This window comes from Chiloscyllium punctatum, chromosome 1 (assembly GCF_047496795.1).
Source record: "Chiloscyllium punctatum isolate Juve2018m chromosome 1, sChiPun1.3, whole genome shotgun sequence".
NCBI classification, from domain to species: domain Eukaryota; kingdom Metazoa; phylum Chordata; class Chondrichthyes; order Orectolobiformes; family Hemiscylliidae; genus Chiloscyllium; species Chiloscyllium punctatum.
The window spans coordinates 68,132,600-68,149,487 of NC_092739.1; the positions used below are offsets into that span (position 1 = coordinate 68,132,600).

Here is a 16,888-nt window from a genome sequence, read left to right on the forward strand (position 1 = left end):
GCAGCGTAAGGAGTATATGGAAATGCATGGGGACAAGGGAGCATGGTGTGAATGATAATAGAGGCAGTCAGAATGAGAGGAAATGGGCACTGAGATGGGAGTGAGAGGTGAGTGAGTTATGTTTTGAGGGATGAGTAAGGGATCTCAAACATAGATCCAAAGATGGGCCAATGTCCCATGAATGGAGCTGCCCTTTTAGCCTAGTGGCCTTGTCATTCACCGTTTTACATTCTTGTTTCCACTTGCTTTGGGAGGTGGCTACTCCACTCCAACCTAACCCAGCGTGGAGGGGTGAGAATACAATGGGCAGGAAATTTCCGGAGTCCCGATTCTCGCCTCAAAGAGGAAAATCTGGCCCCATGATGTCATGTATGATGTCAACGAGGGATCCAATGATAGATCCTCGAAGAATTGTAGAGGTAGGTCCAATGCACAGTTGCTTTACAACTCTAATGATATATTCCGTCCAATTCTGGAAAGCACACCTTAGGAAAGATGTTCAGGCTATAAAGGAGGGCACGGAGGATGCTGGTACAGCGGCTGAAGGGCTTCTTTTATGTAGCGAGACTAAAGGAGCTGGTTTGTGAATGCAAAATGTCTAAGAGGTGTTCAAAATCAGGAAAGGCTATGAGACCTAAAAGAAACACACTTAGTTGGAAAGAGAACCATTGAGAGCGCAGAAGCTTTGTTTACATAGTAGGTTGTTTTAATCTGGAATGCACTACAATACCTGAAAGGATGGAGGAAGTATATGGATTTGAAACTTGTAATGTGAAATTGAATAAATAAGTGATAAATAAAAATGCAACCTGTAAGGAAAGGAGTAAAGATATGGGACTAGTTGAACAGCTTATTCGAGAGTCAACGTGATCACAATAGGTCAAATAGCCTCTTCCTGCGCCCTGCGATTCTTTGATTCTATTTAAAGTGGGTAGAGGATTATATCTGTATGCTGTGATTAATGTTGATAATATCTAACGGTGTTGAACCTGAAAATTACATCTTTGGATTTTATTTCACTTTTATTCTTGGATTTCTTTCAGTTGTCATTTTCTACACAATTTGGAATTTAGGAAATTAGTCAACAAGTTGGAGAAATTAAAACACTAATTGCAAGAAAATTAAATATTATCTCTTTAAAAAATGAAAAGTGTTTCAAGTAACTTTTTCCAGACATTAGCAAATTGTTTTCCTGCTGAGATCTCAAAATGTTGCTAACCAAACTTAGTAGGGACTACACTTTCTCCTTAAGAATACATAAATTTATTTTTGCATACTACAAACATTTTTTTGAAGTTTGTGTGATAAATTTACAATTACACTGTGACAACATTAATGAATTATTAAGCTTTTCAGTTAGTTGTCACACAACTATAAATGCTAGTAACTATTGTCAGTTGACAGTTGACCTTACTCTAATGAGTACTTTGCACCAAGGAAACCTGAAGCAACATTGGGTTACTGATTAACTAGTGGTACCACTGACTGACTTGTACTAATCACAGCCTTCTATTGCCTGAATTTGCCAATCTGCAGAAAATCACACAAATGTAATATCTAAAAATTCTGTTATATCTGCATTATAAAACTGTATGATGAAACAACTTGGGCCTGACTCCTGATCTTTGGAACAGGCCTAACCTTTTGGAACTTCAGAAGCAGATGAGGAATTAGTCAGTCAATCGAGTTTACTGCTGGGTACAACTGCACTTTGACATCTTTGTGGAGTTAATAATTTAAAGAAAAAAAAATGAACCAAATGGTATAAAGGATCTGACTTTAGAAGCAAATATATTAACCCCCGTTCATTCTCATAAAAGAGAAGCAACTTCCCATAAGTATATATCAAAAATGAAGTTTACTTTGCAATTACATTGAATAAATGTGCATTCAATGATTCTAAATGATATTACTCCAGAATATTATAAAAACAGAAAAAAGGTATAACATCCACAGTAAACACAACTCAAATAATTCTATTTCGCTGTAAGACTGCATATGCTCAAACTCAAATTTGAAAACATGATTAAATCATTACATAAATTTGAATCAAACTGTACTGATTTGCCAGTTAGATCTTTACTTTTCAACACTGACACGGAGCTCAAAAAGAACTGTGGTGTAGTATCACATTATAACCCTTGTTTATCCAATGCTTGCATAACCAGAAACCTGCATCTTCATTCTCACCTGCCGTTTATCCTGAAGCAATATATTGAACTCACTTCACTCATTAATCTGCTGTATTTATATTATGAAAAACAGCCCCTTTTAAAATTGTTATGAATTCTTAACTGTGGCAAACTGAACAAATAACAAATCAGAGGACAAACCTTCCAGCTATTTTCATCGTGGATAGATAGAAACTGTATACTTGAAATTATTATTGATATAGAAGATATAGATTAATAAGAAAGTTCTTCATTGAAAGTAAACTCATTATTTCATTTACTATTATACTCAGAACAAAATGACATTGAAGACAAATGCTTACTATAAAGAAAATTAACACTATGGCCTCCTACCTCATTTGTCTTATAATGTTATATTCTGCAGTTGCGAAAAAGAAAGCTGGGTTTTGACAACTGGGTTTAGCACAGATATCTCAGCCAAAGAACAACCTTTCCTCCAGATCGCAAGAATTGTGCAACTCTATTATACTGTACTTATGCCTCTTCATTGGTCAACAATTCCCAGTTGTTTAAATTCCTGTGAAGTAATTTGCTGAGGGCCATTGGGAAAATAAGGTTGGTGGGTGGGGTTGGATTTAAACTACCTGTTGCTGTAAATAGATAATCAGTCTGAAAATTGATAGTAACCCAAGTGTGTAACTAATGGACTTCAGAAACATCAAGTCAAACCCTTGAGAAATGAAAAAGGGGGATGAAGATTCAACATTTTCACAAAAGGTAGCATTTAAAAAAAAACATTTTGTGAAGGCATCAACAAGGAAATTATTCATATGTAAACAGCCTCACCCTTATACACAGTGCAAACATACATTGGAAAGAATCCAATAAGGAACTTTAAAAGATAGATATGTATGATTCTTTAAACCATTTTTTGCTTACATTCTACATTCATTACAATTTTCTTTCCTATCTCTATTTTGTGCCAGTGTGTTCTGTTGTGGAACTGAGCACAACTCCTGTGTAGCTTCAACTTGATAAATTAAAATGCTACAATGAAACATTCTTGTGGTAAATCAATGGGGTTATCTGTGTGTTTTTTCATTTCACTAATAAGAATTAGTTAAAAACGAACTGTACTCATTTATAAACTGAATTCAATAGAGGGTAGGGATGGCAAAAGAATGATTCATTTTGTTAAAAACAGTTTGTACATAGTGACGGTAAAGCAGTATGTGGGAACACTTGGGCAAAGCAAACAGCACACCTTTTTAGGCAGCCAAGAGCCGAAGAACAGGCCCGAGATATACCGACATACTTTGCTTGGGATACAAGTAACAATGTTCCCATAGTTCAACCGGCTCCAATAAAAGCTAGAAAACTATATTCTCTTAAAACAAAAATGGTGCATATAAACTAGGTTGTTACTTAATCCACTTTAGGAGAGCTCTGATTGCACTTTTTAAGAAATAGAAATTAGCTATGGTACAGTACTCAGGTTTCACTTAATTTAATTTGAAACAAATACATTAGAACATATGAACATAACATACACGAGCAGGGAGTTAGCCATTCATCCCCTTGAACCTGCTCCAGCTTTCAACACCATTGGCTACTTTCCTGTTATTCTCCATAACCTCTTGACTTCCTTACAGATCAAAAATCTTGAATATATTTAATGATCCGGCCAGACATAGGAACAGAAGTAGAACAATCAGTCCATTGAGTCTGCTCTGTCATTCAATGAGATTATCATTGATCTGATAGAATTGTACACGACAGAACAGGCCCTTCAGCACATCAAGTCTGTACCATCAAAAATACTCTACCTACATTCGTCCCACTTTCCCAGCCTAGGCCCATGTGACTGTTCAAGCATTCTTCCAAGTACTTTGTGACGGCTGTGTGGTTACCACCGCAACTATCCTCCCAGTCAGTGGATTCCAGAACTCCACCACCCTCTGGGTGAAAACATTTTTCCTCAAAACCTCTTGCCTTTCACTTTAAAAAGTGTGCTCCCTTGTTCTTGACCCTTCAAATAAGGGGAGCAGCTGCTTTCTATCCAGCTTCTCAATCATGTACACCTCAACTCCACTCTCCTGCCTATTCCCCCAACCCTTGATTCCCTCAGTGATTAAAAATCTATCTCAGCATTGAATATACTATTGACTCAGCTTCAACAGCTATCTGTGGTAAAGAATTTTATAGAACCTTCTGAAAGAAAAGAATTCCTCCTCATCTGTCTTAAATGTGTGAACCCTTAATCTGAGAGAGTGCCCTGTGATCCTAAAGTCTCCCAACATTTCCATGCCTCCCTACGAACCTTGCAGGTTTCAATAAGTACAGGCCCAAACCTCTCCTCATGAAACAGTCTGGGATCATCTCCTCTGCACTGCCTCCAATATCGGTATATCTTTGCTTAGATAAGGGAACCAAAACTGTTCACAGTATTCCAGCTGTAGTCTGACCAGTGCCTTGTATATTTTCAGCAAAACTTCCCTACTTCCAAGGCCAAAGAGAAATACCAAAGATCAACAACCCTCAGGGCATTCTTATTCTGAAACTGTGCACCCTAGTTCTAGATTTCCCAACAAGGATAAACATTGTCTCACAATCTACCTTGCTATGCCCTTGAGAATCTTTATATGCTTCAATAATGTCACCTCTTATTCTTTTAAACTTCAATAAGTACAGGCCTAACAAAAACAGAAATTGCTGGAAAAACTCAGCAGGTCTGGCAGCATCTGTGAATAGAAATCAGAGTTAATGTTTTGGGTTGAGTGACCCTTCCTCAGAATAGGCCTAAACCTGTTCAACTAATTTTCTTAAGATAATACCAGTATTCAGCCTACTGAAATTCCCCAGAGCTGTATCCAACGTTAAGTGGATCCCTCCTGAGGAACACAAACTGCATGCAGCACTCTCAGTGCTCTCTTACCAATGCCTGTATAGTAATAGCAAGATTTTCTTATTTTTATATTCATTATGCCTGCAATGAAGGCAACCATTTCATTTTTCTTCCTAATTACTTGTTGCATTAGCACATTAACATTTTGTGTTTTATGTACAAGGATATCTAGATTACTTTGTATATCAAAATTCAAAAGTTTCTCTTCATTTAAATTATATTGTACTTTTCTATTCTTCCCACCAAAGTGGGCAACCTCTCATTTTAAAACATTTGTCAAATTGGTGCCCATTCACTTGTTTTACCTTTGTTATTTTGCAAACTCTGAGTAGAATCTTATAAGAGTCTAATCAATGTGTGTTATGGTATGATGTGGGGCAGAATCAGATGAGAAGTCTGACGAGGTGTATCTTGACATCAGAAGCATCTTGCTGCATTTTGTATGCTTTTGCTAAGTGGTGAAGCAAGTTTCTTGCTAGGCAGCAACGACTTGCTAATGAAGGGGCATTACATCTCATTAAATGCCTTATTAAACACCACAACTCACCTCAGTAATATTTAGCTTCCTATCATACCAAATGTGCCAAACAAGGTAACACCATCCTTCACAATATTGTTGATCTTCTCTTTCAATCTGATATAATCTTTAATTTCCTCAGTAATCCATGGATGGTGTAGCCTTCTCTTTTGTTTTCAATGGAATATATCTTACTTAAGAGGAAATATGTCCTTAGATGTCTATTACTTTTGTGCCATTTTGCCTTTCAACTTATTTTTATAGATAATTTTAGCCAACTCTTTCTTCATAACTTGTTTTATTTAAGTTTAGGACACTGATCTCAGATGCAGTTTCTCACTATCAAACTAAATATGTGAAATCCCACTGTTAAAATCACCCAACCCTACAGTATCCTTTATTATCCTTCTTCTTACAAAATACCAAATTCTAAAACACTTTGTTAATTGATTACTCTAAGTGGAAAGCAGATAGGTTTTCTTGCTATTTCTTATCTCCACCCAAACAGATGCTACATTCTGATCTTCTGAACCAAGATCATTTCGCACTACTGTACTGATCTCATCCTTTACAGACAAAGCTATGCCACTTAATTCTCCTTTATTCCTATCCTACCAAACTGTGATGTGGAGATGTCTGTGTTGAATTGGGGTGGGAAAAGGTCAGAAGTCACATGACACCAGGTTATAGTCTAACAGGTCTATTTGAAAGCTTGTGAGTTCCAGTAAACCTGTTGGACTATAACCTGGTGTTGTGTGACTTCTGATCTCTTCCAAATTGTAAAATAGATAAACCCTCTGACAGTCGCAATATCAGCTTATAACACTGGAGAGTGGGTGTGTGAGTGCAAGTAATTAGATAGCTCATTCAACAATTCAACACAGCACAATGGCCATCTTCTCTCCTATGTGATTAACATTTATATAAGTTTGTTATAGAATCATAAAGATCTACAGTACAGAAAAGGGCTCTTTGGTCTATTTGGTCACCTAACTATTCTAAGTGCATTTTCCAGCCCTTGGCCTACAGCTTTGTCTTACCATAATAAATGAATTCTAACCATAGTAATAAGCTACACACTATATAGGATATGTGTAGTGAACCTGCTGTATACAAAAGTATACCAGTGTTTAGCCACCTACCCATATCCCTAATGAGCAGGCCTGAGTTATGTGAGTGTTGAATCAGTATTCCTCTCAAAGTATGTCTAAAAGTGAAGGTTTAAAGATGGGTTGTGAGTGGACAATAAAGATTCATTCATACTCCTTGCTTTACAAAAATAATTTGGAAAAGTTGTCTGTGCTATTTCCCAAAAAATACCACAGACTACCAGCTCTGCATCTGGTATAACCCACATACCACCCATTTGTACATAGATATTGCACTGGGACCTGATATTCATGTGTAGCCTGAGCCCACGCCTCTCATTTTCCACATCAGCTTGAAATGGTTTAGATGGATTGGGAATTCGAATGATACAGTACATTAGACACTGCAAATTCTCAACTACTAATACCCTCTTCTCAGCCAGCAGGACTGTGAAATGTGTCTTTGCCCTTATCAACGATAGTTGCTAACCCCTTTCTCTGTTCAAAAACAAAGAACATGCATTGACATTCAAATAAAGTTGCTTGCACAAGATACTGTCAAGGAAAAAATACAGTTCTCTGTCTTGTTATATAGAAGGAACCACTAAATGTTTTTTCATAAGGCGATGTCCCTTTGATCTTGTAACTCTTCTAAATAGCCTGTCATCAATAATACAGTGTCACTGGAAAGTCAAGAGTAAGCATGCCTCTTTGTGGCTGTGTTACGCAATCAGGAACAGTGGTCACTGCTGGAATTACAGGGTAAAAACAATGACTGCAGATGCTGGAAACCAGATTCTGGATTAGTGGTGCTGGAAAAGCACAGCAGTTCAGGCAGCATCTGAGGAGCAGTAAAATCAATGTTTCAGGCAAAAGCTCTTCATCAGGAATTCCTGATGAAGGGCTTTTGCCCGAAACATTGATTTTACTACTGCTGGGATTACAGGCAATTCCCCAAATTAGTTTTAGCATGGACCCTGATATCAAGTTAAGTCTATGGTTCTCAGTGTCAGGCTGGCAGGCCTGAGTAAAGGATGTGGGTATCTGAGTACATCAGGGCAAGAGGAGGAAAAACACAAACACACTTAAGGTTACCTCACCCTGCCCACTTTCCCACCAGCAACAAGGCAGTCAGAATTTACCCAGTAGCCTGGCTTGTAGCCTGGTACTTGCTGCTTGTGAGTAATGTTGTACCAAAGTCTTTGTTGTCGTTAACTGGCCATTTGGGGAGATCAAATTGTCCCTTTAGTGAGGGAGCTCTGATTCTTCACTCACTGTCGGTAAAACCACAGAAGTGGTGCGGTATGTGACAAGCAAGGTGGCACCATCATGGCACCAATTTTATGCTCACTTCCTACTCCCTCCACTGCCGGGGTGTAGGTGGGTTCTATATAGTTCTGGGAGAGACATTCAATACACTAGCGCTTATGAAACCACTCCATTCAACTCCAAGTGCAAGTGAGCTACCAGTAGTGAACAAAACTATTCCTTCAGTCATTGGATCACGAAGATCTAATATTGGAGGAAAATGATGCTCTGTCAGCTGACTGATTATTCCTAGTATGTACTGGCTATTTGTCTTTGGAAGTTAATTTCTCGTGTCCCTGAAGGTCAGATCGATGTTGCGTTTGTTGAAACAATAGTGCTTGAATTTGGGAGAGGAGCGAGGGAGTACTCTGTTGTTTCTTTCTTTGTTTGTTTCAATGTAACCTGGTTCACTTTTTACTTTTCAACATTATTTCCACATTTAATACCTTTTGTAGACCAAGCAGCACTCAAGGGATACAAAAGTTAGCCTGGACTCAGGAGCTGAACCTACACTGCTGCGTCAGAAGGTCATGAATTCAAGTTCCATTGCAGGATTTCAGTACATAATCTAAGACGACATTTCAGTGCAGCACTGAGCGAGTCTTTTGAATGAAACTGAAGCCCCGTTTTCTATCTATCTCAACCAGTCAAATAAGTGTAAGGTGGTTATTCTAGTGCCCTGGCCATCAATCAACATAATTAAAAGAGATAATATATATATTATTAGTATCTGACATATGATCAAAATGCAAAATGGTGACTGGCCAAGAGGTGTGGACAGAGAATTCCAAACACTCGTGACTCTGAGAGAAGTTTCTCCCTCATCTCTTAAATACCCCTCCTACCTCTTAAATATTTTGAAACTATGTCCCTTTGTTCTAGACTCCCCATGAGGGGAAACATCAGTACTTACTCTATCAAATTCTCAGAATATATCTCAGTAAGATAATCTTTTATTCTCCAATGGCTGTAGGTACAAGCTGCCCAACATTTTTTCATAAGACATGCTCTTCAACCCAGGAATCAGTCTAGTGAATTATCTCTGAACTGCAAGTGCAAGTAGATCTTTCTGTAAGTAAGATGACTAAAACTGCACAGAGTACTCTAGATGTGGTCTCATCAATGTCCTGTACAGTTAGTTGTAGCAAGACTTCTCATCTTTATAATCTATCCCTTAAGAATAATGGTCAACATTGAGTTTGCCTTAATTGTTTGGCTGTAGCTTCACGCCGATAATTGATTTATTTATTGTCATGTGCACTGAGATACAGTGAAAAGTATTGTTTTGCATGATAACCAGACTAATCATAACTTACATAAGTACATCAGGATAATAGAACAGACCGCAGAATATAGTGCTAAAGTAAAGTAGAGAATGTGCAGAGAAAGATCAACTCTAATATAGGAGCGATCTGTTCAGAAGTCTGATCAGTCTAAAAAAAAACTTTCCCTACTGATTTATCGACTCTTTGCTCTCTTACAGCAAGGGCCTGGCAAAGCAGAACTTCGTTCCCCAGAAATCATTCCAAAAAAATTAGACGACACCAGGCGTACATCTTGGTCCCAGCCAGGTTTACAGCAATTTCAATTGAGTAGGTTTGGGGCTTGAACTTTAGTCAGAATATCAACCAGAAACATGCTTTTATCTCTCTGTGCAGAAGCAGACTGATCGGTTGTGTATTTCCAGCAGCCACAGCACTTCACTTTTCTGAATAAGCTAAAGCTGCTGGGCTCTGACAGTTGGTGACAGGGGTTTATATAGGAAACAGCTAATCAACCACGGCTGCTGGTTGACTGTCAGATACATCACAGTTGCTGCTAAATTATTGTACAATGGGACAAATCCACATTAAAAATCACTGAAACCGTACAAAGGTTATGATAGGTGTAAAACATATTGTGCATCACATGTGGTATTCTTATAGAGAAGAATATCATTCAGCTCACTGTTTTCATAGGGCATGGGAGGGCCACTTTGGGGAGGCACAGTTGGGGACCATGGAATTTCCATTTGTCACTTCCTAAAAATATAGGTATTTTAAGCCTGAATGAAATTAAAATAATTAGAGAGGTCCTGAAATGGTGTATCACTGAGTACACATGTGTAAGGGCAGAAATACACACATGCCATTCACCAAGTGAGATTTCTTCCTAGGCTTGCTGAAGAGAGGTCAAACGATCAGTTAAATGCCCAGTCAACTGAACAACTGCTCCTGCTTTAGTTGTGGCAACATCACACACAACACCAACTGTATTCCAGTAGTATTTATATGGACAGCAGGTAAACTAGGTATGAACTGCTGAAATGGTAGTCTTAATACTGAACATTTATCAAAGTAAATAATCTAAAGAATGGATCTACATTCCAACATACTTAATGCACTGGCAAGCCTGCCAATGAGTTTGTACAAGGGGAGGAGTCCAACTTCAGATTGTGTTGTAACTGCACATAGAGCACGGAGAACATTCTTTCAAGAATGGAGTGAATGGTCATTCTTCATGATCACAGTGTTTGGACTCATACTCATGGAATCTCAAGTGATATCTCTTCCAGTTTCAATACCAATTCCTATTGTTGTGAAGAAAGCTTAGACTGGTGCCACATCTCTAAGGTTCAGTATTGACACAGCTTCTGCAGTTTATTCTTCCACATAGCCAGAGGGGTGGTGAGTTGCAATCAGATGGAAGTGACTCGGATTGTCTTAAAAAGAACCCCCTCACCCCACCCTGTGCTATTACCTGTAAACACCTCAAGGTCCAGAAGCTGCTGAAACTCAGCGATAACAATGCCCTCAAAGGAAGATCAGCAACACTTCATCTCCTAATTTGTAACTACTGGAAAAACATTCATCCTACATAAGTACATCAGGATAATAGAACAGACCACAGAATGTAGTGTTATAGCAGAGAATGATCAGCTCTAACATAAGAGACTGATCAGACTTTTGAATGGATCTAAACTTCCCCTACTGATTTATTGACACCTCAGAATGAACCTCATGTATTTAGCTGTTGTACTAATATGAATTAATTCACTTGAATGAAGTTCAGTTCTTGATTTGGTACAATGTTATTCATTTAGTCAAACATATGGGATTGGACTTCAGGAAATCAATTCCTGAATTCAGAAGACAGTAGTTGTGAGGATGGCTGAAACAGCTAATCCATCAGAGAGAGGAGAAATTGTTTTTATGTCAGTTGTTCACTGAAAGTGATGACAGCTGGGTACTACTGATCAACCTTAATTCTGCTCTTTCATCTTCCTCTTCATTCACTTCTCCCTTTCCAAGTACTGGAAGTAAAGTCACTTTGAATAGCAACATTATGTAGCGCTCAATGCACCATAAACAAATTTGGAGACACTGTCATGAATATATTATTATACCCTTCCAATACAATCCAGCCAGTGGAACCATTATATCAGCATGCTGACACAGCCTGCACTGTAAAATAGGGGTTTTATTATAATCTGGAAAAGGCTACACTACATGCAAAGACTATTGTTCTCCTCTTCTGCTTCACTTGGTCCATAGTGAAGGAGATATGAACATTTCTCCTGGAGTGGAGAGTGTTGATGACCTCTGAGAGCAATACTGCTGAACAGAAGCTGCACCAAGCTACTGACTTTGTTTATTGCATCCTGGAATGACCCTGTGGCACAATTGGTAAGGGAGTTCAGGGACCACGACATTGGCTTGGAAAGTATCGGCAACTTGCATATAACTCAGAGGTTTCTGAGGTATGAATATTGTTGTTATGTGAAGACAGAGTGTGAGTAAGGCATCCTGCACAGTCCCCTCCCCTCTCCCTCTTCTGCTACTTCTCCCTGCTCACTGCTGTTTCTTTTATGCAGCTCCTCTACCTCCAGCCAGGTCACAAATGAGCGAACATTTGCAAGGCAAACAGACAAGTACAGGTCCATTAATTGTAATGAGCATCATGCATGATTGTAACTCCAGTACTGGATGCCTTAGAGGATTTCAGCAATACAGCAGTCAGTGAAACCTTTGCACAGGAGAGGCGCCTGACAAATAAGAGTGTACAATCTAATTTATAGGTCCATTTCTCTTAATCACTGAAGCATACCCTGGGTAGACCTTTCCTTTTAAGGCCTGGGAGAACAATATACATATAGTAAAAAGCAACTTACTTTGTGCTTTCATAAAGACCAGGGTCAATACACATTCACAAATGGAGCTTACCTGTCAGCTTGCTTTAAGAATGAGATATCTAAATGGAGTTGATTAATTGTAATATTCTTGTTTTGCTCCATCCATACCTGTGGATTCCTTCGAAGATTTAATTTAGACATTGAAAGCTGATGACATCAGCCAGACACTTGGTGCATTGCAAAGTATTAACCTTGACAAAGTTTTTCATTCTGCTTCCTCAGTCGACAAAGTCCATCAGATATGACCCTTTCATGTCTTACTTTCACGGTGTATTTAAAGGGCACCATCTTTAGAAATGAGCCCTGGATGACACTTTTTTCATTTATTTCTGAGCATAATGACATAAATACCCTTCAAATGGATTATTACGTTACATACACATGACATCATCATGATGACATCGTGATGATGAACATAATGCATATCTGTTTCTCCCCTCCCCCCCAAAAAAATTTACATATAGCTCAGACTCCTCTAGCCAGTTACCCTTAATTATAAAACAGCATGAACTTTTGAAACAAAAGTAAAAAAAAATTTCATTATATTTGAATTTCTTTCTCTCTTTTCTGAAAGTATTCTAATTCCATCCGTAATAATAACCCTCCGATTAATTACATTTATAAGTATTTCTTCTTCGGCCATTGCAGGGAACACCAATGAATTATTTGTCAACAGGAGCCATCAGAGTAAAAGGAGGCATTTAAGGTGCTCTCAACGTTTTGCCATCATACTTTAAATTAGCAAAAGGATTGGCTCACTTCATGATTCCTAACATATAGAATACAGAATATATCCCACTTTCCCTTTCCATCAAACAAAGATAATTTTAGGTAGTTGAACAGTTTCTTCAGGTAAAACATATTGTTCATCTTGCAGTTTTTTTTTCCCCTTTCTATTTTGTAAACTACTTTCTCTCATCTTTAGATCCTGCTGGAAGCACACTCCGTTCTCAGAGCAAAATGACTCTGTTCCCAAGCCTCTAGTATTTCTGTGCCAGCTGGCTAATTGTGTTCGCCAAAGTGGTGTTGGTCGACCCTCTGATTCCTCTACCCTCCCTTCAGAAGCAGTGCTTCTGTTCTGTATTACTTTGCCTGGGAGACCTCCTCCACTTGGAAATGCAAGACGTTGGGGAAATTATGAGGGAAGAGCCACAATCAATCTCTACTGCTTTTTATATGGTGCACTAACATCCTGTATGGTTTCTGAACACAACAGGACTTAAATTAATTTCAGATATATCCATTAAACTACTACCTTCAAGCCAGAACAGAGTTACAAGAGCCCCTTACACTGTACTCCAATGCTGGAAAACACCAGTGTAGAAATAGTTAGCACTGAGACTCCAAACAACCCCAAACCTAACCTAACCTGAAGAATGCAAGGCCCTGAGTGCTGCAATATTGTCCTTGGAAGATCGTGTGGACCTGGATCCTGCTGCTAGCTGTGCTGGATTTCTATCAGCTCCCAATGGCAACCAATGACAGATGTAAAGTTACAAGTCAGATGGGTGCAAAGTTAATTTGCTCTCACTATTTGGCACTTCTTCCCAAACATACCTTTCATATCCTTTAAGGCACCCCTTATAATAGGCCCAAACCCACAACTAATGTACCATTACATCTAATAACAGAGTTCACAGCTCTGTAGATACAAATGATAGAAAAAGGCTCACTGTAACTTCAGCCATGTGAAGTATCCACACATTGATGTTGTAAACCTTTCTCCAATTTGCTCACTCGTAATGCACTAGATTATTGGATAGACTCCACAATCAGAGATGGGAAACTCAATGTGTAGTGAACCTGCTCCCATTCAAAATAATATATACAGTATGCAAACATCCTGCTACCTGATAATTATAGTGATCATAGTGCATGGAGGTCAGAGGCTAGGAATCCTGCAGTGAGTCACTTACCTCCTGACTCCCCGAAGCCTGTCCATCATCTACAAGGCACAGTCAGCAATGTGGTAAAATACTCCCTCTTTGCCTTGACAAGTGCAGTTTCAACAACATGCAAGGCACAACATTTATGTCTCTATTTCTCTTTCACACCAATTTACAATATTTTGCAATGGGCCTCTACGCCATCTGTTCTCCTGGCTCTTCCTCTGCCAAAAGTATATTTAAAAACACAATTTTCCAAACCTTTTCAACTCTGAAGAAGTGTCACATCAGATTAGAAATGTTAATTCTGTTTCTCACTCCACAAATGCTGGCCGACTAGCTGAATCTCTTTAGCACTTTGTGTTGGTTGCAAGTGAGAGAGCCTGTTTCTCCAATGCAGCACAGAGGCCTTGGGGCACTGATGCACAGGTATAGAGGGTAAGGAGATGCTCTCAGCAAGTTATTCCTTGCTCTCTGCTGTGTCCCTCAATTAGGCAATGGGCCTTGTCACTGAGGGACATCTTCCCTGGAAGATTGCAAGCAAATACATCAAGGTTTTGTTTTTAGGCTCTCCAAAGTGAGTTACCAGCATATTGCTAGGTAAATATAGTGGGACCACTTCAGTTGGCATTAACTGCACACTAAGTCACCCTCTCATACCAGTCCAGCAGCTTGGACACAATTAGTCAGCCAATCAGGGTGGTCACAAGTCAGGATACTCCTCACATAAGGGTGAGGAGATCAAAGTTGGGCAGTCCACCACCTGTCATGACTCTTCCTGCCCTACTGGGGGGGCAGTGTTGCTCTTGGAGTGAGGCAGGTACTCTGGGAGATGAAAATGCACAGTTGTACTTTTGGTGCAGATGGGAGGTACCTGAACAGGGAAATAGGCAGTGTAGGTTAATGGTGTCGCAGGTTGGGGTGAATAACAGCGAGTGATTATCTACATTGCTGGGCATTCCTCCAGACAACTGATCCAGGGGTGGGGGAAGTGTACAGGGGGCGCAACTTTGGTCCAGACTGACATGGCCTGGTGTTGGGTCTTCTCTGCTGGCCCTGGGGTACAGAACATCCCACCTGTGTACCACCCTGTCCAGCAGGATTTCCAGATCCCTGCCTGCAGAGAGGGGTGCCAATTTCACTTAGCTTGCCAGAGTCAAATGCCAGGTAGTTAGTCCCAGACGGAGTGTGTTTGTGTGGGTGTGCAATGGCCTTTAAAATATGGCGCCTGCACCAAGGATGCTGGTCTGTTCCAGAGTTGTTCTGTAGTAAGTTTTTCCAGTTATGGAGTGTGATAAGATGGGGCTAGAACCAGACAAAGGGATTTCCCTAGGGTGATGTAGATAGTTAATGAGACTGGTTTGGTAAGATACGGTCTCACGGTGAAATATTCAACAAAACTGGATGTAACTCATGCTGTCCTAAAAAAGTAAGATTCAGCCTCAAGAAACTATGGAAGGAACCACTACAGTCAATAAAGGAATGTAGTGGGAAGGAGCTGGGAGGACCTTGGGAAAAAAGAGTCAGCTATTCAAACCCCAACAGCATGGCTAGCAAAAAACTAAAAAGAGTATTGATAGTCCTAATTATAATTGTTGAGACCTTTGGCAGCTGTGGAGTATGGTGTGTCCCATAGCACCTTACGAAATCAAGAAGCTGTGGTTGGAACAAAAAAAATGCACGATATAAATTGTAGCTTTGATTAGAGACCATATTTTGGAGGCAGTAATCATTCCTCAGAGGATCAGATCCAAGGAAATGGGTGATTAACTAATGTACTCAACCATTCCACAGGATACAGAGTGGGGTCTCCAGTGGAAAGGCCATGCCAAAAACATACTGGATTGGACTTTTAAGCGAAGAGCAAATGTGCAATCACTTTCAGTCCATTCGCATTAGCACACCAGCAGACAATGGAACTCACTGGAACTTTCAATTTAACTTCCACCTCTAAAATGAACTTTTTTTTAAAAATCCTATTTTCATACACTTGCTGCTCTTTTTGTGCTCAAAACATCTCACTGTAGGTAGTAACTACAGTTGTCAAAAAGGAGAATCAGACTAAAGAGATTAGAAAAGTTGTATTCTGCCCCTTTTTTAAACAAAAAAAATTAACTTTTTTTTAAACCAATAAGCAGAAATTGCTGTGGGAATTTTCTTGGCATAATTTGTTTTAATCTGTTGAATTGTATAAATTACATGATATACTTTTCCTTCAGCTCTATCCTCAACCACCATTTAAGTCACACTTGTTCCAATGACTTAGGGTATAAAAAGATACATGTATTATTGTTTAGCATTAGTTAGGGTATATTACACAGGTATAAGAGGCAGAGGATTATACCACTTGATGGGTGCTACTAACAATTAAAAGCAGTGTGGTGTGGGCCCTGTTTGCACTGTCCTTATTTAAAGAAGACATTTTAAATAACTTAATCTTTACATTAAAAAAACTCTAAATGCCATCATGATAATCCTGAAGAATAGTATTTGCTCAGAAATATTTAGTTTAAAAGAAGCAATCATACCCACCAATGAAACATTAAAATTTGCTATGTAATCATTGTTGTTTAGTACTTTTCTGATTTGGTGTGATTAAGTACTGATGGCACCCTGCTGTCAGTCTTGCTGACTGGTTGAACCCTGTACATTCTGGACATTATCTGATAAATGTAAGAATGTGGACTATTCTTCGTGTGCAGACTGAGCTTTAGAGACTTTAAAAGACCTCAAACAGCACTGGCTCAATTTCACAGAAGGAGGCCATTTGGCCAATTGTATTTGCATCAACTCTCCAAGCAAGCAATTTGTTCAGTGCTATTCTCTCATAATTTCCCCATAACCCTGCACATTCATTCTTTTCAGATGATAGTTTAATTCT

The 16,888-nt window shown here is 39.1% G+C and overlaps 1 protein-coding gene across 8 annotated transcripts in view; it reads right to left on the reverse strand.

Annotated features, from left to right (window-relative positions):
* Positions 1–16,888, reverse strand: part of rbm47 (RNA binding motif protein 47) — a 256,801-nt gene that overhangs the window by 48,339 nt on the left and 191,574 nt on the right. For 2 of the 8 annotated variants that reach the window (XM_072567891.1, XM_072567857.1), the window contains exon 1: positions 2,526–2,546. The exons of the other annotated variants lie outside the window; for them this stretch is intronic. In XM_072567891.1, the coding sequence (XP_072423992.1) occupies positions 2,526–2,530 (5 nt within the window). In that variant the 5' untranslated portion in view covers positions 2,531–2,546. Of the gene's footprint in view, positions 1–2,525; positions 2,547–16,888 lie in introns of those variants that run through there. 8 annotated transcript variants of the gene reach the window in all.